At 36.7% G+C, this 26,945-nt stretch overlaps 1 protein-coding gene across 1 annotated transcript in view; it reads left to right on the plus strand.

Annotated features, from left to right (window-relative positions):
• Positions 1 to 26,945, plus strand: part of LOC150091222 (neuroglian-like) — a 447,266-nt gene that overhangs the window by 248,020 nt on the left and 172,301 nt on the right. The window contains exons 11-12 of the mRNA XM_090374775.1: positions 10,825 to 10,945; positions 22,187 to 22,468. Of these exons, the coding sequence (XP_090230901.1) occupies positions 10,825 to 10,945; positions 22,187 to 22,468 (403 nt within the window). The remainder of the gene's footprint in view (positions 1 to 10,824; positions 10,946 to 22,186; positions 22,469 to 26,945) is intronic.

Here is a 26,945-nt window from a genome sequence, read left to right on the forward strand (position 1 = left end):
TTAGCAGAGGAGTTAGAAGATAGACAGCCATCTACCATCACCCTCAGTGAGCAGTCAGAGAGAAAATTGGATAACTAATTACAAAAAACAGTTGGCAAACCATAAGATGGAAACTTGTTTAGAAGACCTTTATGCCAAACATGATCAAAAGCCTTTGAGATGTCAAGAGCAACTGCTTCTGTTTCGCCAGACTTTTCCACTGAATTTGTCCACAAATGAGTACATAAGCAAGAATATCACCACTGGATTGACATTGGCGGAATCCATACTGCCGATCGTTGATCAGACGGAAAGTTTCTAGGTAGTTTAAGAGTTGGCAGTTAATTGATTTCTCCATTACTTTAGAAAGAGTAAAAGAAATTGCAATGGGACGATAATTGGATAGGAGGGATTTGTCACCCTTTTTAGGAACTGGCTGGATATGACCAAATTGCAAGCAGAAGGAAAAACACCTTTGGAATAAGAAAGTGAAAAAAGTGGCAAGGAACCGGAGTAAGTTCAGGAGCACAGGTTTTGAGAACAAGTGGAGAAATACCATCAGGACGTGGAGCTTTCTTAGCATCAAGGTTTGTCAAAATCCTTCTGACATCCTTTTGATGGAAGACCACAGGAGACATTGAATGGTGCATGTTGAGAATCGTAGGAGGTGTTTTACCAAGATAATTAATATATGAGTTGGAAGAAAAATGGGATGCTACCAGGTCAACTTTATCCATGGCTGAAGTGACAATAGAACCATCTGGTTTTGACAGAGGTAGGAGCAGATACGGGCAAAAGTTGCGGCCAATAGCTTTGGCAAGAGACCAGAATGCTTGGCTACCATTAGAGAAAGAAGCAAGTTTTCTACTCTTAGCCTGTTCAAAATCTAGTTTGGACTGATTAATAACTGCTTTACAATTGTTGTTGAAAGCTCTGGTGTAGGCAGAAAATGAAACTGAAGAATTGGAAACAAGTCAATTATGATATGCAACATTCTTTTCTTGAACAGCCTTAGCAAATTTATTGGAAAACCAAGGTTTAGTTTCGTGCTAAAAATAAACCTTGGTGCTAAAACCAAGGTTTTAGCACTTTTATTGGAAAACCAAGGTTAAAGTCTCTCCAATAAAGGATGAGATTTTAAGGTAGAGTACAGTATTCCATTCCTACAAGAATACTTTCACTGACACAATCTGAGCAAATGTTGACATCAGAAGTTTAGGAACAGTAATCTGACCAAGGAAAAGAAATCTCGCAGGTCATCCCATTTTGCATTCTTGTAATGCCAAACAATACGAGGTTGGGAATAGCCATGAGATAAAGGCTCCATTGGAGAAGAGACAATCACCAAGTTGTGATCTGAGGTGCCTAAAGGACCACTCACTTCGACCGTGTACTTAGAAGAGTTGTTTGTGAGAAAAAAGGCCAAGAGTGTTGGCTGTATGTTTAGGATTGTCTGGTATTCTTGTACGTAAATGAACAATCTGTGCAGTCATTAGTAACTGCAAAAGCCTCAGCAGCTGGGTCAGTGTTACTAGAAAACATAAGCCAGCTGGAGTTGTGAACATTAAAACCACCAAGGAAAATTACCTCACTGTTAGGAAAGTTGGACTGGAGAAAGTCAAGTTGCAAAGAGAGGAGAACGGTAGAGACAACAGATGAATTTGAATGAGATAGAGAATGAGATAGAGAGATTCATAAGGCAGAGAAGATCAAAAAAGAGGAGATACCAAATTACCAAGTCTCTGAGGCAAAAGGAATCATATGGAATGATTTGAGGCAAAAGGAATCATACAGTGAACTGAGATGAGCAGTGGTTGAATCAACCGATAACTGAGATTTTGTCAGAAAAAGTACATGCCATTCTCCTCTCTTTGCAACTTGACTTTCTCCAGTCCAGCTTTCCTAACAGTGTGGTAATTTTCCTTGGTGATTTTAATGTTCACAACTCCAGCTGGCTTCTGTTTTCTAGTCACACTGACCCAGCTGGTCAAGATGCTGAGGCTTTTGCAGTTACTAATAACTGCACAGATTGTTCATTTACCTACAAGAATACCGGATAATCCTAAACATACAGCCAGCACTCTTGACCTTTTTTCTCACAAACAACCCTTCTAAGTACACAGTCGAAATGAGTGGTCCTTTAGGCACCTCAGATCACAACTTGGTGATTGTCTCTTCTCCAATGGAGCCTGGAGCCTTTATCTCATGGCTATTTCCAATCTAGTGTTGTTTGGCATTACAAGAATGCAAAATGGGATGACCTGCAAGATTTCTTTTCTTCTTTTCCTTGGTCAGATTACTGTTTGTAAACCTCTGATGTCAACATTTGCTCAGATTGTGTAAGTGGAAATGCACATAATCGAGATTAGAACTAGATCACTTATATTTGTGAAATGAATTAGGAAGTGTTTTGGAGGTTTAGATCTTTTCGTAGATAAGCTTGCTCTATTAGTGTGACAATTCAATAGTAAGAAAAAGTGGGGGAACATGCTATATGAAGTAAGAAATTTTTGGATATGGCATACACACGGTAAGAATATACCCAGATCCTTTACATAATGTGGCTTTGACAATGCCTCTGCATACACACTACTCGGACTCCCTCCACTACTATCTTCTGGTGCACTATGGCCATAGTTGCTGATGCACCTAATAAATCCCTAAACAAACAAACACCACTCACTATCTGGCAGCGTAGAGGTAGCAAGATTATACACTAGCTGATCCAGAAGCCTCCTAGAGAGTTACCAATAGGTTTGGTCTGGTGTATTAACTAGCGAACACCATTTTAGAGCTGTACCCTCAAAATATAAGGAAGTTTGGATCTCACCATGATGTTCATCATAACCTCAAAAGACATCAGTCATACTGCATGATGGAAGAGATGGGGAAGGGTTGACCGGAACTTGGCTCTGGAGACTAAACATGGGTTCCACAACTTTAAACCTCCAACAACCAAAGTGGTGGTATTGCACCGGTTGATGAGAGTCATCTACCACCTAGTATTGGCTGGTAACATAGGGGAGCAGCATTCCTCTGTGTGATATGGGCACTACACCTCGACCTCTGCTTACATTGGTTCACACCTGGGTGGTCACCCACAGTGTGCTTGTGCATGGGGTTTATATCCAGGATTACTAACAGTCCCATCATCGTGAAGGTGCAAGCAGAGGATGTGGCTGCACAGACTATCCAGACTTTGCTGAAATTGGGTCGACTTGACTTGAGTGTCACCCAAATATCAGTTCTATCAGTGTTTTAGACTCCCAGGTAGCAAGCACAGCTTGTGTGGCATATCTGAGAGAATGTCTGTGACAATCTCAAGAACCAAATCGATTAATTTATTGTTTGGCCAAAGAACTCTGTACAGACAGCAACAAATATAATATGACAATGCATTATTGTAGTGAAGCAACTGGTCTTTGGGGTTATACTTTTCCAGACTTTTCATTTTTTCGAACTGGATTATGAAGGCATTTCAGAACTTTAACTTAGAACTCTATTAAATGTTTGTCGCTCTCTGGAGCACTTAAAACACAATTTCATCATTTGTTGTAATTGAGTGACCTCCAGACTGCAGATAATTTTCGGCAGACTCCCTATCATCTTTAAAAGGACAATGTCAAAACTGATTATAGAAACTTGTGTAGAACCTGTTGCAGAGTTCCCCATATGCTACTTTAAGAAGATTGATTATTATACATGTAGGTTTTTGTTTTTTCAATTTCACTGCAAGCAGACATTTTGAAATATGATAAGTTGTAAAATCTGCTTCATTAGAGCTGTCCAGTACTTCTCCAATAGAGCCTTAAATACACCTGTCCACATTGCAAACAAGAAAAGCCAGTCAACAACAAGAAGCCTGGCAGAAGGTAAAGAGTGGTGTATCAGCACCGTGTCTGCAAATAGAACTCCTAATAACCACCAACAGGATTTAATTCTCCCAACATCCTTTGAGATTTAAGAGGCTAATATGTCTATAGAACAGGGAACGAAGAAAAGAAATACAGTGGATTCCGGTTATTTGGAACAAATTGGGACTAGTGCACTTTGACCTGATTGAGCAGCTGTCCCAATTATGTGAAGTTTCACGTAAATAGTTAAAAATACAGTGGACCCTCGCTTTACGATTGGTTCACTATACGATCAAATCACATTACGATGGACTTTCCATAATAAGATACCATTTGCTAAACAGTATGTTGTAAGTGCCGGTCATTGTGATCACATTTGTGAATGGAATTTTAATTACAGCCACTCCCTGATTAATATAACGGTTGTGTTCTGCGGAACTCTACGTAAGTCGGAATTTCCCCCATGCTTGTGCAGCACTTGCAACTGTGCTCGCTGCATTGATTGAATAATAAAGAAATGTTCGAAAAACATGTGAATAGATTATTTATTGTATTTATTCAATTTTTTATCTCATGCGCAGGAAAATTAGAAAAGCATGCAATTTAAAAAAATTTCAAAATTATAAATTTACAAAAAAAGAAAGGAGACAGCCATAACATCAATAAGTTTTATCTCTTGAGCATCTTTGCCAGAATTGGCATCTTCAGCTGATAAGTATGCCACCGCGGAGATTGAGGGCTGTGGCAATTTAGAAGGGGTCGGCCACTCAACCTTTATGAAAGAACATATTAATGGATGACTGGATGGTGACTTTTTTCTTTTCATCATAGAGATATTTGTAGCAAGCAAGCGTATATCATTCACCTCTCTGTTAACTTTTAACAATCGTTTGCTGTCGGGATCCATCTTCTCAAACCTCTCCATTGCCAGTGCAATTTTACAAAATGCCATTGTCAGTCTCTCTGGTGATGAAGCAGCTCAGCTCCTCATTTGGTTCCTCTTGAGCTTCGTCAGCATTTTTTTCTTTAGATAATTCCTTCTCTTCTTCCTCTGTTAGCTTCTCCATGTCTTTGGCATCACAACCTCCAACTGAAATAGCTCTGCAACCTTTACAATCTTATCTGTAACTTCTTCATATGATTCATCTTTTTCAAACCCTTTGAAGCCTTTTACATGCTGTGGGCATATTTTCTTCCATGCACCATCTAAACAACTTTTAGTAATTTCCACCCTGGCCTTATTAATTTTTAAGGTGACGTGATAAATATTGTAAGATTTCCAAAAGTCTCTTAACTTAATTTTTCTCACCGTCTACTGCAGACAATGCCTGAGCAAATGTTGTGCATAAATAGTATGCTTTTAAATTCGAAATAACACTCTGATCCATAGGTTGGATGGGTGAAGTGTGTTTGGCGATAGAAATATGACTCTTTCATTCGAACTGAAATCATCTAGATGGATGAGTAAGATGTCAAGGAGCATTATCTAATCGAAGCAAAATCTTGAAAGGAATGTCATTGTCTTTACAATAGTTTTCAACCTCAGTAATGAAGTAGCATTTAAACCAATTTTCAAAGGGAGATATTGTTATCCGTGCTCTCTGGTTCGATCGGAAATGCATGGGTTGGGTGGCTTTATTGATGCCCTTAAATGCACGAGGAACTGGTACACAAGCAGTGATATTAATCTGTAAACTCCCTCTACATACCGGCCTCCGTAGCCGAGTGGGCAGGAGCGGGAGTGCAGTAGCACACGCTCTTTGAGTAGACCGGGGTTCAAGCCCCTGACTGCTGAATACGGTCGATCTGCCAACCCGCACTGGACCGGCGTGGCAGATTATGGTCCATTTCCCTCAGCATGAATTGTTGAGGAGGCTTCCATCCTGCAGTGGGTTGATAATGGCTGCACTTTACTTTTTTTTTTTTTTTTCCCCCTCTACATTAGCCCCAAGCAAGAGTGTGGGCTTATCTTTTGAAGCCTTGAAACATGGCACTGTGTTTTCCTCTTTGGCAATGTATGTTCGATCTAGCATTTTTTTCCAATACAGAGCAGTCTTGTCAACGTTAAAAATTTGCTGCGTTGGATAGTCACCTTCATCAATAATTTTTTCCAACACATCACAAAATTTCTCTGCAGCTGCAGAATCAGCACTGGCAACTTCACTGCATACTTTAATGTTTTGTTAACCAGCGCAATGATTGAACCTATTAAACCACCCATTGCTTGCCACGAACTTGGCTTGCAGTTCACCGTACTTATCCTTAGTATCTTCATAAATACTTCTTGCTTTTGCTTGAATGGCCATTGGACTCCAGGTCACTTGCTTCTGAATCTGATTTTCCATCCATATTATTAATATTTGTTCCACCTTCGATATAGTTCCTTAACGTTGTTTTGTGATCATTGTTGATCTTAAATGCGTTGACTCTTTGGCATATTCTTTTATATGCGCACTGTCCTTTAAAATAGTATTCACTGTTGAAGCAGCAAGACCTAATCCCATGTAATACATAACAAACTTTGTCCTGCTTTGTAGTTCTTAATCATTTTCATCTTCATTTCTAAATCAACTTTGTTTTGTTTCCTAGTATTGCCAGCACTTGCACTTTCCATTGGTCCCTTTCCCTTCACCATTGTAATAAGTAAATAGAAATGAAGAGAAGATTCTGAAAATTTATTTATGTTTTTTATTTGGTTGAAGATTTCAGTGAAGGGGAACTCATTTCACCATTATACCGTAACGTAAAAACCCACAGAATTCCAGTTATCGGGATTATCGCAAATGCAGTAAGATTGATTTTACTACCCATTTATAATAGATTGCACTAACAGAAAAGCTCAATAAACTGGAAAGTGCAAATTGTTTTTATTGTTTTTTGGTCGTGACCTCCAAAAACATGCTTTAGAAAAATATCACAAAGGCGTTCAAATTTGATTCTTATAATGGGAACATAATGATAACGATGAAAGTGTAGAGCAATAAATATGAGCTTTTAGTTTGATAAATAGCTTATATAGCGAAAATTTCAACTTCCAAGTACTTGCATTTGATTTGATTTGTAGCAAGCAAGCATATCATTCACCTCTCTGTTAACTTTTAAGAATCGTTTGCTGTCAAGATCCATCTTCTCAAACCTCACCATTGCCAATGCAATTTTACAAAATGCCATTGCCATCTCTCTCAAAAAAAACCCCAATATGTTATTGGGTTCACATTACAATAGTTTTACAATACCTCTATTTATCCCTACAGATGCAAAATACGTTTCCATATTTCTTTTTTCTCTTTTTGTTTTGTCCGGTTTGCACCGGCTGGAAAAAACAAAGTTGAGTTTGCATAAGTCGAGTATCACGTAAGTCGGTGAGTTCCTGTATTATTAAATAACAATTCTAATAAGTGAAAATAGGAGAAATATTATCCACAGACTAGTAAAGATATATTAGGCACAAATTTACTCTTTATTACCTTACCAATTAACAAAATTAAATGATACATGAAAATCGAAAGAACATTTTCCACAGGTTAGCAAAACAAAAATAAATTTTTCACTTGCATACATAGCTTAATTAATGGTGTATTATGTGCGTACTAACTAATTGATACTTCTGTTAACTGACATTTTTATTTTATTTATTTATTTTTTAGTTGCAAAATTTAAAACAATAAAAAAGATAAGCAATCAATAAGAAAGAACGCGGCACACACAAATTGCAACTAACACGATACTTTGTAAACACTTTTTAAAAACTTTGTAAACTTGTTATTCCGTATATTTTTAAATGAAGGGAATCTTCCCTTCATTTAAAAATAGGAATGAAGGGAAGATTCCGAAAATTTATTTATGTTTTTTATATGATTGAAGTTTTCAGTGAAGGGGAAACATTTCAATTAATACTGTAATGTAAAAACCAACAGAATTCCAGCTATTGATATTATAGCAAATGCAATAAGATAGTTTACTACACGTTTATAATAGATTGCCTTAACAGAAAAGCCAATAAATCAGTAACTGCAAATTGTTTTTAATGTTATATGGTTGACCCCCAGAAATGTGCTTTAGAAAAATATCACCAAGGCTTTCAAGATTAATTTTTATAACTGAATATATGATAATGATGAAAGTGTAGTACATTTTAACGATTTGAATTGGTTTTCAGAAATTTGATTCTATAAAGGGACTGATTCTGCCAAACAGTAATCATGTTAACTGGTGTCTACTTATTTCACTTTATAATTACCCCCAATCCCTGATTGTCTCCGGTCAGATACAGTCTCCTACCCCCAATTAAGTGAAGAAGACCATGGCTATTTTCTCTATTAGGTTCTGTTCCTTTAAATTTGTCCCAAATAAACAGCTGCCCCAATTGACAGGTGGCCGAAATCACCAAAAGCCACTGTATTCCGTTTATTCTCAAGGCTTACAATAACACTTTTTAATGATCTACTAGTGGGCTTTGCCCCTGCTTGCTTTGCTCACCAACCCCCATACATGCTTTTCTATATAAAATGTAGAGGTATGATGGAGTAAGTCAAATCTTTTCTATGTAAAAGACGCATCTGTCAAAATGAAATGCACTGATCATTATATAATCAGGAAATTACGTATGTAATTATTTATCTGTGCATTTGTAGTGACATAATTGTCTCGTAATTATTTACCTGCGTTTACAGAGGTCACTTAGGAAAGGCCTTTTGCTTCGGGTTTCATAATGCATGAGGAATATTGTTGCATCTGAATGAGCAGGAATAAAATATTTATAAACTATACAAATATTTAAAATATTTACAAAAATACAAACCATAATCGGGTCCCTTCATCAGCTGACATTACAATGGAACATCAAATGATGCCAGGCATCGTCATGTATTAGACAGTGAAATACATGCACGAGGTTGGTGAACGTTATGGAGGCAGTTGTCTTTCAACGGAATACAACAATGTAATTATTTACCTGCGCATTTTTAGTGACATAATTTCCCCAGCCTCTTCTTCGATTGTCTCGAATAAATATCACTTACGAGGAGAACATTTTTTCCTGTATAGAGAGAGAAAACATTTCTAATTACAATTTTCAGCAAACTTCATATTTGGCTGCACAATTCTTTTTCACTTTCCACTTCCCCGAGCGTAATACCACCCAGTTGGTATATTTCTCTTCGGTTATTGCTACCCATATGCAGTACTTTGCATTTGTCAATGTTAAACTCCAATTGCCACTTCTCAGCCTATTTTCCCAACTTATCTAGATCCAGTTGGAGTAGCACTGTCATTGCTGTCGTTAACAACCCTGCCAACCTTTGTATCATCTGCAAACTTGGACATTAAACCTGATATACCTTCATCAATATCATTGATAAATATACAAAACAACAATGGGCCCAACACTGAACCCTGGGTAACTCCACTAATAACATTTCTCCATGAAGAGCAGTGTCCATTGATTACCACTCTCTGTTGTCTCCCTCTCAACCATCCCTTTATCCATTGTAGCAGCTTACCCTTGATGCAAAACAGAAGGAACTCGAAAGTTGCTGGAGAGGCCTTTATCCTGCAGTGGATTGAAAATGGCTGATGATGATGATGACCCTTGATGCCATACCTCTCCAATTTGTACAGCAGTCTTCCATGTGCAACAATATTAAAAGCTTTCCTGAAATCCAAGTATATGATATCAAAATTATTTTTGGCATTCAGTTCCTTTGTGACCACATCATAGTAAGCAATCAAATTGGTCAGACAAGACCTCCCTTTGACAAACCCATGCTGTTTTAACTATTACTGCAGTATTGTCTAGATGATCCTGCAATGCTTCTTTAACCAGTGATTCCATTATTTTCCCCGGAACACCAGTGATTCCATTATTTTCCCCGGAACACAAGTTAAACTGACATGTCTGTAGTTACTTGTGTCACCTTTTGAACTGGTGATACATTTGCCCACCTCCAGTCCATGGGGGACCTCCCCTGAGTCCAAGGAAGCCCTCATAATTATGGCTAAGGGTTTGCTTGCTTACTTTGCTGCCTCCTTTAATATAACTGGATAGATCCTGTCCACCCCAGGTGCCTTCGTTATGTTTAACTTCAACAATTTCTCCTCCAATTTGCTCTCAGTTATTACAAAATCACTTAGCTCCTTGTTAGCGTTTGATAAACTTCTGGCACTCCCCTCATTGAATAACTCCTCATGTACCACCTTGCACTGCCTTGGTAGCATTAGCAAATATTCTTGCACCCTTTCTATTTAAGTATATCCCATCTCTGTAGGAGGAGTCTCTCCTGTTAACAAACACAGAACACAATGAGAAAAATTCTACCCCATGAGCCTTCCACAATTTCTCCAGTACAGGATTGATTGACAAGGCTCTCATCATATACTCCCTCCTATCGTGTATGGGCAGAATTGCAGACACTCAAATTTAACCTGAACTCGCAACTTTTTTCAAAATTGCCCTAAACTTAAGTAAGTCTACAGATCTCTTACTCCTAATGTCATTAGTGCCATTGTACAACAGTATCACCTTTTATGCCCTTAAAAGATGATATCTGCTCTACAACATCATCAACTTTTACCCCTAACAGACATACCATGATCCTATTCCACCTCTTCTTTTTGCACAACATATTTCCTATTTCCCTGACAATAGAGTTACTGAAAAAAACTAGTTCCTGTGGGACCAGCGCGTTCTGCCTTGGGGATTGCCATTGTGTTGCGTGATAATCAAGTTCCAGCTCTGGCATTGATGTGGGCAGCTGAGAGTTTGATGCCCTCTTCCAGTTTAATTCCTTCGAGGGTATCCACCCTGTTCTTCAGACTTTTCTCATTAATAACTTGCATAGCAGTGTTTTTCTGTTCAAAAACCTTTTAATATAATTAAAAGCAAAAGTAAATCATTCTATGAAATGGCTGAATTATGTCAGTATCGGGTTTTTTTTTTTTTTTTTTTTTTTTTTTTGACTCCATGGGATTTTAATTAGTTTTCTTATTTTAGGTTTTGGAAAATGGTGATTTGCAGATTGATGATGTACTTGTTACTGACCAAGGAGATTATACTTGTTCTGCATCTAACAAATTAGGAGATGCTGAAGCAGTAGGAAAGTTGGAAATAAAAGGTGTATGATTTTATTTAGTTTTCTTAATTTTAGTATTATATCTTTAATTTTGTTTAACTCATGTATTTTATATCAAAAAGACATTTTTAAAATTAAAGCTACGTAGGAGATATGTTCTGATGATAAACAGTGTTTAGGTTTAAAAGGGACAACAGTAATGAACTCAGCTTATCTATAAATTCCTAACGATAGACAAAGCTTGTAATTATAGTAAATTTTGAGAGTAAAATATGCCTTCTTTTCAAATTTCCTATTTTAGGTTATTATTCATCATCATCATCATTATTATTAGGTTATTGTACCTCTAAATATAAGATATAAGTTGATAGATATAAGTTGGTCTGTAACCAAGTCACAAAGGAGATTAGGCAGGCAAAGGCAGATTATGAGAAATCCTTGGCAAAGGATGCAAAGAAAAACAGAAAAGAGTTCTTTACCTATTTAAACTCAAGAAGGAAAGGGATGAATCAGATTGGTCCACTGGATGTTGATGGTTCAACAGTTGAGGATCCAGCTCAGGTGGCTAACAATCTAAACGAGTATTTTGCATCTACATTCACACATGAGGAGTTATTCAGGAAGGGGAATGTCGTAGGTGAAGTAAACATTGGCAGTGAGCTAGATGATTTTCTAATAACTGAGAGGAAAGTGGAGGAGAAATTGTTGAGGATAAACATAAAAAAGGCACCCGGGGTGGATGGGATCTATCCAGTTATATTAAAGGAGGCAGCAAAGGAAGTAAGCAAACCCCTAGCCATAATTATGAGAGCTTCCTTGGACTCAGGGGAGGTACCCATGGACTGGAGATGTGCAAATGTAACCCCAATTCACAAAGGAGGATCAAAGGCTGACACAAGTAATTATAGACCTGTTAGTTTAACTTCGGTTCCAGGAAAATTAATGGAGGCACTGGTTAAAGAAGCACTGCAGGATCATCTGGACAAGAATTCAGTTATAGCTCAGACACAGCATGGGTTTGTTAAGGGCAGGTCTTGTCTGACCAATTTGATTGGATACTATGATGTAGTCACAAAAGAACTGGATGCAGGGAATAACTTTGATATTATATATTTGGATCTTAGAAAGGCTTTTGATACTGTTGCGCATGGAAGACTGCTGCACAAATTGGAGAAGTGTGGCATTCGAGGCAAATTGCTGCTATGGATAAAGGGATGGTTGAGTGCAGAAGACAGAGAGTGGTAATCAATGGACACTGCTCAACGTGGACTAATGTTATTAGTGGAGTTCCTCAGGGTTCAGTGTTGGGTCCATTGTTGTTTTCTGTATTTATAAATGATATTGATGATGGTGTATCAGGCTTAATGTCCAAGTTTGCAGACGATACAAAGGTTGGCAGGGTTGTTAAGGACACTACTGATACTATGCTGCTGCAACAGGATCTGGAAAGGTTGAGCAGATGGGCTGAGAGGTGGCAAATGAAGTTTAACATTGACAAATGTAAAGTACTACATATGGGAAACAGTAACCCCAGATCAACGTATCAACTCTGTGGTACTACGCTGACAGTGGTAGAGAATGAAAAGGACCTGGGGGTAATTGTGCAGGCAGATATGAAGTTCTCTGAGCAGTGCAGACGAGCTGCAAGAGTAGCTCATGGTGTCTTGTCAATGATATACAGGAATTTTTCTAGCAGGGACAGGGATGTGATTATTCCCTTGTATAAGGCATTGGTCAGGCCACACCTTGAGTACTGTATACAGGTCTGGAGGCCTCATTTCAAGAAGGATGTAGAGCTGCTGGAACGAGTACAGAGAAGGGCAACAAGATTAGTGAATGGAACAAAGGGTTGCTCTTACGAAGAAAGGCTTAAGTTTTGCAAATTACAGAGCCTGGAGACTAGGCATCGCCGAGGTGATCTGATAGAGGTGTACAAGGCTTTGAATGGCTTGAGCATGCTCAATGCCGATGGAATTCTTCCTCTTGCTCAGAATAATCACCTGAGAGGGCATAAATTCAAATTGAGGAAGGATGGATGTCGGATAGATGTGCGGAAATTCGCCTTTAGCCAGCAGGCAGTTGGTTTGTGGAATAGACTTCCATCGCTTGTTGTTGAAGTTGATAGCCTAAACAAATTTAAGGCTCAGCTGGACAGGTATTTCGAACGAATTGAGGGGTGAAATGGGAGTAGCGGTTGTTTTTTTTTTTTTTTTTTTTTCTTTTTTTTTTGGCTGATGCTGAATAAGCTTGCTTTCTTGCATCATATGCCTCTGCTAATGCTAAAGATGAATCAAATGAATACAATTATTTTTCTTGTGGTGAGCAAGTTGATAATAACTCAAGACAGAGTTAGGTAATGTCCGTGAGAACCAAAGTGACTCAATATACAAACCTTCTCTTGCCAAAAGGTTCCATGTGCTGATTATTTAGCACAACAAGAAATGTGCTTGATATGTAGGATATCTGGAAGCATTAATCTCCTATATAAATTAATTAATTGAAATACCACTCAGAACTATATACAACAACAATAATAATAATGATAATAAAAATAAACAATTTGCTTTTTTACTCACAGAATAAGTTGCACAAAAATGTTTCAACACCAAACAGTGGTGTTGAAACATTTTTTCTTTAGAATCACTGGTGGACTAGTAGATAAATTGTATATTAAGAGGGGAAAAAAAAAAAAAAGGCAAAGGAAGCCGATACGAGAAGCACGGGCAAACGTCGAAAAAGTTTACCAGTGAAACTACATTACATACATTTTTTACAATGCCAGAATTTCCAATATGACTCTGTTCGTGATTCAATTAGTGATTCTAAAGAAAAAAGATCAGGTTCCCCCTTCCACTTCGGGAATGTTTCAAGCTCCCATGGGATTCAACGTCTACTCCAGACCGACAACACCCACCGTCTGTTTACTGAGCAAGCAACAACACAAATGCCGTTATGGCAAAGTACTTTTACCGGTAAATTTCATTGAACTTTTGTGTGCTTCTCGTGCAGGCTTTCTTTACCTTAGCCCAAGCTGCAAAAGAGATAAGCAGTACTTTGGCTACAATTATTAGGCCACCAATTGGATTTAGGAGAGGTTTCTACAGACTATTTACAAGAGGGATCAAATGGCAAAGCAAGTAATTACAGACCTGTAAGCTTGATTTCTGATCCAGGGAAATTTTTAACCAGTGGCTCTGTTTAGAGGACTGGTTAAATCCTAAATTACTTTAACCAGTGATTCTATTCGGAGTCACAGGTTAAAAGTAATGCAGAATTTTCTTGAGAGGAATGACATTATATGGTTATTGTAGCATATATTTGCTAAGGGTAAATCTTTTCTAAGGGAAAAAAAATTATCCTTAGAACAAGCTGAACTACTATAACAAAGGAACTAGATGCAGAAAATAATTTTTCCATCACATGTTTAGATTTCATTAAAGCTTTTGTTACTGTTCCACATATGGACTCCTGTAAAAATTGGAGTGGTCTGGCATTAGAGACAAGCTACTGCTATGGATAAAGAGATTGTTGAGTGGCAGAAGCCAGGGTGATTATTAATGGGCAATACTCTTCTTGGGGTGATGTTATTAATGAAGTTCATTGCTCGGCCCTTTATTGTTTTCAGTATTCATTAACAGTATTGATGAAGATGTATCAAGATGTAGGTTAAAGTATATAGATGGTACAAAGGTTGGCAGTAGTTAATGACATGAATGAGAATATGCTACTTGAACAAGGTGTAGAAAAATCGAGAGAAAATGGATTGAGAAGTGCCAACTGAGATGCAACATTGATAATTGCTAGGTGCTGCATATGGAAACAGTAATCTTAGAATAACATGCCATGTAAACATCTTTCTAATAAAGAAACTCAGCAGAAAGGCCAGAAATGTGTGTAATGCTGTGCTACGCTTATGCTGTGCATATGTTTTATATTGTTTCTGGCCACTTTGCTACTAGGAAGGTGCCTCCGTAGCCAGGTGGGAAGGAGCAGCAGTGCGTAGCACACTCTTCTTGATTAGAACTGGGTTCGAGCCCGTCACCACCAAATACGGAGAATGCGGAAAGGTCAGGGAATACCCACCGCATATCCCAGAGCAATATGGCCTTAGTTGCTAATGCTCCTAAAAACCAAATAACAATAATAACAAATAGCTACTAGGAAGAAACAAGCACCAGGGAGGTGTGTCCTGATACCCAACTATGCCATGAGGAGGTGGGCCCACAGCCAAGCGCAAACCATAGCAAACCTCAAGTGTCATGTACTGACTGTCCAAACCATTCAAAAAATCAGCAAATAAAATAAAATAAAATGAAAGGAATTGAAAAAATAAAAATAAATAAATGAAATAAAATAAAATTAAGAAAAATAAAATAAAAATAAGGAATTGATAGCAAACTACCAAAACAAGGAGGGATATATAAAAAATAATAAAAAATATATAAATAAATAAAATAAAAAATCTTGCACCAGTGCAAAGTATTGGTGCCAGCAATGAGAAACACAAATGACAGTTGCTAATACTACTCAAGGTGGTGAACAACAAAAAAGTCTTGGCAGTAATTGTGCAATATGTCTACAGTCTGTACAACCCTAGCAGTGTAGACAGAATTCTAGGATTAACTTATGGGGATTCTGTCAATGATATGCAGGAATTTTGCAAGTGGGGACAAAATAATTGTCCCATTGTGTAAGGTTATGACACATCTTGTGTATTGCAAACAAGTCTGTAAGCTTTTATTTTGGGGAAGGTTGTGGATCTGTTGGAATGGGCATAGAGAGGAGCAACAAGATTATAGAAGGTTGCAAAAGGGTGCTGTTAGCATGAAAGACTTCAGTTGTGCAAATTGCAGTACCTGGAAACTAGGCACCTGTAAGGAGACCTGATTTAAATGTTTAAGGCTTTAAATGGATTGAGTAAATACTCACATAGGGAGGTACAACAAGGAAGAACAACAAACAAACAGTTCAGATCTCTTTCTGGTGAAGTTTTGCAAATGTTCTTGACAGCCAAGTCTAGACAACAAGGCCATTGTTATAAACAAAACTTTGACTTAACATATCTGAAGAAGGCGAGGTTTATAACATTGCAGGGTATCCAAAAGGTTTTGTTCGATTTTGGCACAAATTATTAAATATATTTTTATTACATTTCTATTTATTGTCTATTGTATTGTTATTGTTTATTACATGTATATTTTAAAAAAAATTTTAAATAAATTTTTTAAAATTTAGTTTCAGATTGCAGTAGTGAGACAATTACAACAGTGCATTGATCATGAAGGAGAAAAATTTGAACAGTTAAAAATTCATTGAATAAAATAAACTGGAAAATAAAATTATTTTTGCATTCCGATTGTACTAAAATAATGGTAATAATGATAAAAATATAGTTCATAATTTGGTTTTTATTCTTCTGGTTGGTTAATAATTTGTACCAAAATTGGATGAAACTTTTTGGCATCCTTGAAGCAGTCATAATCGACGTCTAATAGAGAACCCAAAGAGAAATCTACCGACAAAAATCCTAGGTAAGTTAATGTTTGAAAGCATATGCAGTACTGGTAAACAAATCTGTAGCTGTATTTTAATATAAAAGGGTGTGTTTTATCAGTAAAATTTAATTTCTAGTGCAATGTGAGCTTTAAAAAACTTGCTTTTCCTGAAAAAGTGTTTTTTTTTTTTTTTTTTTTTGCAAAGATACTTCTGTTCTTTATGAAAAAGGTCTTTTTTTTCTTCTTTTTTTTTTTTGTGCCTATTTTGACAAAAAACCCTCTTGTTTTCCTCCTGCTTACAGTTACCCACCCTCTAACGTATTGAAAGTCAAAAGTTGGCAACTGTGCACAAGCAATATCAGGTGAGCATATGCAAAAGTTCAGATTTTAAAGTGGAAGGAATCATAGAGGAAATAATTAGGACAACTGAGAACAGATAATCAAGATATGAGTGCCTTAATATCCTTGAGTAACTTATCAGTAAGGTATGTTATTCTAGGATGATACCACATTCATGGTGGTGGTGGTGGGGGGAAAAAAATTAAAAAAAAAAAAAAAAAGAGATCTAAGGGTAACTGTACACTTTGATAAGTGCAGACAAAATTCTAGAACAGCTCATGGGATTGCTGGCGAGAATAAGGAAGTAATTATCTCATTATATAAGGCAATGGTTAGGCTGCATCTTGAGTACTACATACAAACAGGTCTGGAGGCCTCATTTTAAGAAAGATGTGGAGCTCTTGAAATGGGTGCAGAGAACAGCAACAAGATGAGTTGCTCTTCTCTGCACCCATAGAATTCTCACCACACAAGACTTCAGTTCTGAAAATTGCAGCATTTGGAAATTAGACATCTCTAGGAGTGACCCGATTGAAGTGTTTAAATCTTTAAATGGATTGAGTAAACTTTATATTCTTACTCTTTCTCAGACAACACACACACACACACACACACACACACACACAAACACACACACACACACACACACTATAAACTGGAAAAGGGGCCTCCGTAGCCAGGTGGGAAGGAGCATCAGCAGTGCATAGCACACGCTTCTTGATTAGACCAGGGTTCGAGCCCGTCACCACCAAATACGGAGGATGCAGAAAGGTCAGGGATTGACCATCGCATATCCCGGAGCAATATGGCCTTAGTTGCTAATGCTCCTAAAAACCAAATAACAAACAAACAAACAATAAACTGGAAAAGGATGGCTGTAGGATAGATATTGCAAGTTTGCTTTCAGCTAGGAAGCAACTGATTGTTGGAATAAATTCCCATCAGGTGTTCTGAACTTGAATAGTTTGAATAAATTTAAGGAAGAATTAGACATATTATTAGAAGAGATGGATAGACAAGGTAAGTAGTGTGTGTGTGTGTGTGTGTGTGTTGGCTGGTACTGTATAAGCTTGCTTGCATCATTTGCTACTACTACTATACTACTAATAATAATGACATGGCCTTGGCAGTGCCCCACCTACGTCAAGCTCATTCTAGTCACAGCTGGCAGAGTAGAGACAGCAAGATTATACACACGCTGATTTGGATGTTTCCTAAAGCATTATCAGAGGTTCAGACAGGTGGAGTATTTAGTGGCTGGCCTGTAAAACCATTTTAAACTGTAATCTGTAATTGTAAAGAATATTGGCTGTCCGTGTTGCCCATTTTAACCTCAAAAGACATCCCTCATACTACATGACAGAAATGATGGAATGATACTGGAACTTGGTTTTGGAGACCAAATATGGTTGCAGCTTTTCTGTTTCTTTGCCTCAGCTAGAATGCAATTTTAAAAAAGTTATATCCATGAAGCACTTATTTCATATGGATAACTTCCAAAAGGAAACATTTAACTCTGAGTGGGAAAATGGCTATTGTACTTACCATTTGTAGCATATTCAGTTAGTGTATATTTTTGTAGTGGTATGAAATGGAATATAGCATCTTTTCCTAGACTATGAAATCACATTTAAAATTAAATTAAAAACTGCTAATCACTTAAAATAGACAGTGTACATGAACTGATAACTTGTGTTTTGTTAGTTTTTTATGTGCTGCAGTTTTTCATAATTGTTGTCAAGGTTTGTAACCCACAAAAAGTACACTCAGGGTGAGGGGGGGGAAGACTATTCTAGTCCAGAAAGTGATTCTGTATAATTAAAATTTTTTAACAAGATAATTTATGAGATCAGGCTTTTCCTTGTGTGATGACTCTGAGGAACAAATACATTTGTGTGTATCAGAGATACCAGTTAGAAGAAAACAAAATGCTTTATTATTCTGTAGATGGCATGGAGATGTGCACTTTAGTTAAAATACCTTAGATGTGCACCTTAGTTAATATTGTGACATTTTTTACAGTAAAGTGTGTTTAGGGTCAAACGGCACCAGGGGTTTCCCTCATCTCCATGTAATTTACATTGTGGTGTGATACAGTTCCCTGTAAAGGCCAGAGATTTAAAAGTATATGGATCTTGAGGTGTGTGATGTCGTGTACCATTGTTCTTCTGGCCATTTAGCCGCCAGACCCCTGCTGAGGCCCGACGTTGCCCACACTTTGCCCTGTGGAGGTAGACCAGTTACCCAGTAGTTGTAGTTTACTCTGGCAGGTCCTGCCACCTAGTTTCCTGAGATTTCAGTGGCTAGGACCTAAAAAAAAAAAAAGAAAAACACTGTAAACTTTAATGGAAATTAGTGCAACAAAGTAACTTTAAAAAGAGAGCTCATGGAAATGTAATCTAAAGCAGGGGTGGCCAACTTAATTTGTGATGTTTTTCTTCAAAATGTGCCGCTATCTATCATCTCAAGAATTTAATTGCACAATAGTTAAAAAAGTTAATCAACACATATTGAAAAATGTTTATAAATTTTAAAATTAAATACAGTTCAGAATTCTTGTTTTAAATTCATACCTTTTTTAATTTATGTGAAGTTTGTGTCTTAATGTCATCTTCCAAGCTTTCAAAATCGGGAATATACTGTGATAAGGCCAACCGTAAAGAATCTTCTGTATGCAAGTCCGTAAGAGTAGAGCAATTCTTCATCTCTGTTTGTTTCAAATATGAAAAGGCCAATCTGCATAGATATGTAGAACCAAAACAGGAATTTAAAAGTTCACTGCATTTTTTGACATTTGGGTACTTTTCTTGGCAAACATATTTCCAAAAGTCTTTTTCTTATGATCTGGCTTTTAGGAAGATATCGTTTTGTAATGTAATAATTTCATTTTCAAGTAATATTTTCTCCGTGAGAAAAATCTCGGCGATTTTTGTTTCAATTTCTGGATAAGAAATATATTGAACAATGTCTTCAATTGTTTTAAAATCGCTGAATCTGGTTTCAAAACAATCCACTCAATTTCAGAAACATATTTCTCACTATTAAATTCAAAAACAGGATATTTTTGCAAATGATCTTGCATATTTGCAAAATGATCGAATTTTTTTTCCTTTTAGATCTTAGCCATTGCCAAAAACTGATATTTATATGCAGAAATACTACTAATCATGTCACCCACATTTTTATTTTTTCCTTGTAATTCCAAATTAAGATCACTTAATTTACTGGTAAAATCTGCCAAAAAAGCCAGATCACACAACCACTCCGTACCTTGTAGCTACTAATAATCATCTCCCCTTTGATCAACAAATTTTTTAATTTCATTCAGCAAATTTCGAAATCTCTGTAGAAACATAATCCAGCTCAGCCACCTCACATCTGTGTGTAATATCTGATCTGGTTAATTTTCATCGAGTTGAATTTTGAAAAGTCTCCTTGAAGAGATTGTCCTCTGATGGAATTCACGATTTTGAAAGCTATGTCCATAACACTTTTAGTATTTAATCATTTTCTGGCTAACACTTGTTGGTGGATGGTACTGTGGGAACTCTAAAAATCTAGGAATTCATCATCCTTTTGGCACAATGCAATGAATCCGTTAAGATACCCTGTCATTGCTTTAGTTCCATCTATTGTTATTGATACGAGCTTAAATTGTGGTAATTTAATTTTTTCAATAAAATTTTTGAATGCATTAAATATATCAAGACCTCTAGTTCTTTCTTTTAACGAAACCATACCCAGCAGTTCTTCTCTAGTGGCAGAATCATCAAAAACCATACGAAGAAAAACGAGCAATTGAGCTGTATCACTGACGTCTGTAGATTCATCCAGTTGTAAAGAAAAGGACACACAGTTAGGAATATGAGTACGCAATTGTTCGCTCACATTTTTACTTGTTTTTTTTCAATGTGGCGAATCACAATATTTCGAGATAATTGCAGATCTTGAAGAGCACTTTTAATTTCATTTTTTTGTTCTTAAAATTTTCAAAAAGAGAATCTAAATGATGATTAGAATCTACAGTTTATTTAGTGTCACGAATAAATTTTGTTGTGCGAATAACCTGGATTTAAGTTCCTTTAATTTATTTTTTCTAAGGTCACTATTGGGCAGAAAATCGGATTGGTATTTACCATGGAGTGTGTTGAAGTGCCTTTCTAAATTTCCTTTTTTGGGTATAGCCACGGAAGCATTGCAAATCAAACAACATGTTTCTTTTATCATTAAATGATACATTTTACGCTTTGATGAAAATGATACTTTTTACTATTTTTCGTAGTATTCATTTTAAATCAAAGGGTATTAAATTAACGTACAAGTACTGTCCAGTTATTAATATTAAGTAAGCTAAATAAGAATTTGACGCCTACATTGCTCTCCACAATGTAACTGCGTGAATTTTCACTAGACAAGCCTTGCGGCTGCGCGGCAACAAGAGTAGTTACTTGGTTCAATGGATTTTAATAAACGTATGCAGTGGGGCACATAATAATAACATTTAGATTTTGACTAATCTATTTTATATATATATTTAAAATTCGTCGTGATCTACCGAAATAAAAGCCGCGATCGACTTGTTGGCCACCCCTGATCTAAAGGAATACAACCGTGTTGCACATTTATATGTGAAGTTTTGATTATGTGCATCTATATGTATGTTTTGAAAGAAATATTAAATATGCAGGTATTATAATTACAACAGAAAGAAAAAAAAAAAAAAAAACCTCTGCGGTTCTTCCACAGAACAGTGCACGAAATCTTAGTCCTGTGTAAATGAATAACTTATCTGATGACACAACATTTAAAATGTTTAAAATTTCATGATCTTTCTTTCCAAGTTTTGGTTATCTGTGGAAGAAGAATATTCTAAAATAGCTGGAAGAGTTTTGGATATTTTGCTTCCTTTCCTAACTATGTGAGACTGCATTTTCAACTATGAAAATACTCAAGCCAAAAAGTCATCCAGAATTTCAAGATACAGAAGGCGATTGCATGTCTACCATTAGGCCCAGATTCATTTCCAAATTTTGTAGTCCAGTGCCCTGCAGCATTTGTGTCATGCCCATTAGTAACAAATCTCTCATTAACATTATAATATTTGTATCATATTCTTGTATTAAATTTTTAGTGATTATTGCTTAATATAAATTGAATAAAAAAAAAAGATGAAAAAAGAGGTTTTGTATTCTTTGATGCTATTTCAGTTACATTATAAAAAAGTTAAATAAAAAAATTAAAATTATAATCATCATTATAATTTGTGTGGTGCATGTGTTCCAACACATGCACCACACAAAGACTGGATGATAAGGAAAGAATGTTGGAAACCATGCACCGTAATGCCAAAAGGTAGAGTAACTTCTTAGAAATATCACTGATATCTTAGTTAAAATATTTGCTTACAATTATTTTTTTTTTTTATTATTTATTTATTATTTTTTTTCAGGAAAAACTCGGATAACTCAGTTACCTGAAAATTTTGAAGTTGCAGCAGGAAAATCAGCTACTTTTCGTTGTAATGCAGAAGCTGATCCTAATTTGCTTCATGAGATTCAGTGGCTTTTTAATGGGCAACCAGTGGATTTTGATCAAGATCCTAGGATGGTTCAAGCTTCAGATAACTCTCTAACAATCACTAAAACAATCGAACTTGATTCTGGAGTCTATACTTGTCTGGCCAAAACAGAATTAGACTATGATCAGGCAGAAGCCACGCTAACTGTTCAAGGTAAATTCACTTTCATGTGGTATTAATTAAATCATTACTTTATCTCATTCAAATTCATGATATAACTCCACGGAGTACTGAATTATTGAGACAGTATTGAAAAATTTTTTTTTTTTTTGTTTATTTTAATCAGTGTCTATCTGACAATACACACCAGAATATTTCAGATTGTTTTTACAAAAGAATTTTGTACATTGTAACCATCTTTCACCTGACACATGTTCAAAATATAATTATTTTTATTCCAGAAATTGTCCCATTCGCCTATTCGATGTCCTGGGACAATTTCTGGAAATTGTCCCAGGACATCGAATAGGCGAGCGGAAAACAAATTGCTCTGCACAGAAATGGATTTTTGGAGACACTCAGCAGGAACTTCTAGAAGAGACAGAAAACGGAATGAAGACATAAGGGAAAAAATGGAAGTGAAAAAGACTATTATTGACGCCATCAAAGAAAAGCGTCTAACATGGTATAGACATGTAAAACGGATGCAAGAAAACAGATATCCAAAGGCTATCCTGGAATGGATACCTCCTGGAAGAAGGAGAAGAGGAAGACCTAGGAGGACATGGATGGATGGAGTACGGGAGCGCATGACAGCCCGAAGCTTAACTGACCAAGACACCTTGAACCGCACTTTATGGCAGGAAAAATACTAACAAGAAATAACTTGTAGGCTGAGGAAACCCATTGTAAATGGAAACACTCCTCTTGAAGAAGAAGAAATTGTCCCATAATGTCCCCTCACAGATACTCATTTAAATCAATTCTAATCTTTTATTGATTATAGTAGATTATATTTTGAAGAATCTTTAATTATTAACTTACTTTATAGTCCAGGTAGAAGAATGATATAATCTTATGAAAGGCAGCGATCTCTCATATTATTATGGCTACCATGAGAAGTTGCATTATACTGCACTATTAATAAGTAACACATCCCTAAAAAGAGAAGTGTGTTAGTGGTTATATATGATTTTTACCACATCATATGGGTAACAGACATTTAATTTGAGAAGAAACACCAAACCCTTCATTAGTTAGTATTACATCTGAATTTAATTTTTTTTTAAATTTATCTGAAGTGTGCTGAAATGTTACAATACTGTACTGCTTTGTCCTTCTTATACTTTACATATTTTAAGAGTTAATAGCATTAAATTTTTCAATATTGTAATTCATTAGATTAAAATTGTCAAGGCCACGTTATGTCAAGGACCTGGGTATATTCTTACCATGTGTACTCCATATCCAAAAATTTCATTACTTCATACAGCATGTCCCCCCCCCCACACTTTTTCTTACTATTGAATACACCATTGTCAAACTAATAGAGTAAGCTTATCTGTGAAAAGATCTAAACCTCCCAAACACTTCCTAGTTCATTTCACAAATATACATTGTCTCAATTCTAATTTCAACGATGTCCATTTCCACCTGCAGTCTGCCAAACTGCATGTACTTTTTCTGACAGAATCTCAGTTATCGGTTTATTCAACTACTGCTCATCCCAGTTGCCCAAATTATTCGGTGTATGATTCCTTTCGTCTCAAAGGTGGTACTTATGCGTATGTCCTTTCCGATATTCCCTGTCAGAGATTTGGTAATTTGGAATCTCCTCTTTTCGATCTTCTCTGGCTTAAAATCTCTCTACTTCATTCTGTCAAATTCATCTGTTGTCTCTACCATTATTCCATCTCCACTAATCACTTGGAGTTCTTCAACTTCCTCTCTTTGCAACTTTACTTTCTCCAGTCCAACTTTCCTAACAGTGAGGTAATTTTCCTTGGTGATTTTAATGTTCACAACTCCAGCTGGCTTCTGTTTTCTAGTCACACTGACCCTGCTGGTCGAGATGTTGAGGCTTTTGCAGTTACTAATGACTGCACAGATTGTTCATTTACCTACAAGGATATAGGACAATCCTAAAAATACAGCCAACACTCTTGATCTTTTTCTCACAAACAACCCTTCTAAGTACACAGTCGAAGTGAGAGGTCCTTTAGGCACTTCAGATCACAACTTGGTGATTTTCTCTTCTCCAATGGAGCCTTTATCTCATGGCTATTCCCAACCTCATGTTGTTTGACATTACAAGAATGCAAAATGGGATGACCTACAAGATTTCTTTTCTTCGGTTGTACTACTGTTTCAAAACTTCTAATGTCAATGTTGCTCAGATCGTGTCAGTGAAATTATTTTGTAGGAATGGATTCCTTTATCCCACACTCCACTTAAAATCTTGTCTTTTATCTAAACCTTGGTTTTCCAATAAATGTACTAAGGCTGTTCAGGAGAAGAATGTTACATATCGTAATTGGCTTGTTTCCAATTCTTCGGTTTGATTTTCTGCCTACACCAAAGCTTGCAACAATTGTAAAGCAGTTATTAATCAGTCCAAACTAGATTTCAAACTGCCCAAGAGTAGAAAACTTGCTTCTTGCTCTAATGATCGCCAAGCATTCTGATCTCTTGCCAAAGCTATTGGCCAAAACCTTTGCCCATCTCTGCTCCTGCCTCTGTCAAAACCAGATGGTTCTGTTGTCATTTCGGCCAAGGATAAAGCTGACCTGCTAGCATCCCATTTTTCTTCCAACTCATGTATTAATGACCTTGGTAAAACACCTCCAACCATTCACAAAACGCTCCATCCAGCGCTTCCTGTGGTCTTCTGTCAAAAGGATGTCAGAAGGATTTTGACGAATCTTGATGCTAAAGAAGCTCCAGGTCCTGATGGTATTTCTCCACTTGTTCTCAAAACCTGTGCTCCTGAACTTACTCCTATTCTTTGCTGCCTTCTTTCACTTTCTTATTCCAAAGGCATTTTTCCTTTTCCTTGGAAATTCCTAAAAAGGTGACAAATCCCTCCCATCCAGTTATCGTCCCATTGCAATTACTTCTACTCTTTCTAAAGTAATGGAGAAATCAATTAACTGCCAACTCTTAAACTGCCTTGAAACTTCTGTCTGATCAACGATCGCCAGTATGGATTACATCAGTGTCAATCCACTGGTGATATTCTGGCTTATGTTACCCATATATGAACAAATGCAATGGAAAAGTTCGGTGAAACACAAGCAGTTGCTCTAGACAACTCAAAGGCTTTCGAACAAGTTTGACATAAAAGGTCTTCTAAATAAGCTTCAATATTATGGTTTGCCAACTGTTTTTTGTAATTGGTTATCCAGTTTTCTCTCTGATCGCTCACTGATGGTGATGGTAGATGGCTTTCTGTCTTCTAACTTTTCCACTAATGCTGGTGTTCCCCAAGGTTCAGCTCTTGCCTCCACTCTTTTCCTCTTGTATATTAATGACCTTCTTCCATTGACTGGAAATCCTATCCATAGTTTTGCTGATGATAGCACATTGAGAAACCTTTCCCTGCTCAATCAGCTTCAACTTCTCGAATATCAGGTACCAATTTTTTAAATGCCGATCAACTGAGTTTTAGAAGGATTGATTTCAATTCTTCTAAAACTCAGTCTTGTCATCTGTCTCACAAAAATGATTCTTCTGCTCCTATGCTTATCTTTGGTGACACTCCAATTTTTAGGCAAGTTGATATATGCCTAAATCTTTTTTGGGGATTACCCTGACCTAATCTCTCTTGGCACAAGCACATTACAAATATTTCTTCCTCTGCATCTAAAAAACTTGATTTTCTCTTTCGCTCTCAGCATTACTTTTCTTCCAAACTGCTGTTCACTGTGTATAAATCGCAAATCTGCCCTACCATGGAATATTTTTCCCACATCTGGAGCGGTGCCCCCCAAAACCTCTCTCAGGCTTCTAGATTCCATTCAGAAGAGGGCAGTTAAGTTAATTAATGACTCATCTCTAACAGAGTCTCTCCACTTGCTGTCTCATAGATGCACTATTTCTTCTGCATGCCTTTCTACAGATACTTCTATGGGCACTGTTCTTCCGAATTGGCTTCTATAATTCCCGCTCATAACAGTCCAAACATGTGCCGCCACCAGCCAACAACGATTTAGTGTCCAACTTGAAACTCACAGATCCAACTTTTCATCTTCCTCGTGTTATTCATTCAACTTCTGTTTTCTGGAACAACCTTCCTTCATATGTCTTTCTTGATGATTACAATCTACAGAAGTTCAAGTCTAATGTCAACAAATATCTTCTCTTGTCTTCCCAACCTCCAACCCAACCACTGTACTGAGTGAGTACTATAGGTTCTAATACCTCTTGTGTTTGGGGTTTTCATAAAAAAAAAAAAAAAAAAAAACTTTATTATACATGTGTATGTTCAAGGAAATTATGTTATATTTGGGATCAGCAGGTGTTCGCTTATAGCCATGGTTTCAGCCCTCCACGATAGATCTTGGAACGTATCCCCTGTGGATATGGGGGTCTTACTGTATTTGTGTAATAGAAAGCTAATTAACAGTGTCCTTTAGTAAGATGCCAAAGAAATACAACATAAAACAACATAAAATTTCAGATGATATTTTCT

This window comes from Mastigoproctus giganteus, chromosome 1, assembly GCF_048544385.1.
Source record: "Mastigoproctus giganteus isolate SK-2022 chromosome 1, ASM4854438v1, whole genome shotgun sequence".
Classification (NCBI taxonomy): Eukaryota; Metazoa; Arthropoda; class Arachnida; order Uropygi; family Thelyphonidae; genus Mastigoproctus; species Mastigoproctus giganteus.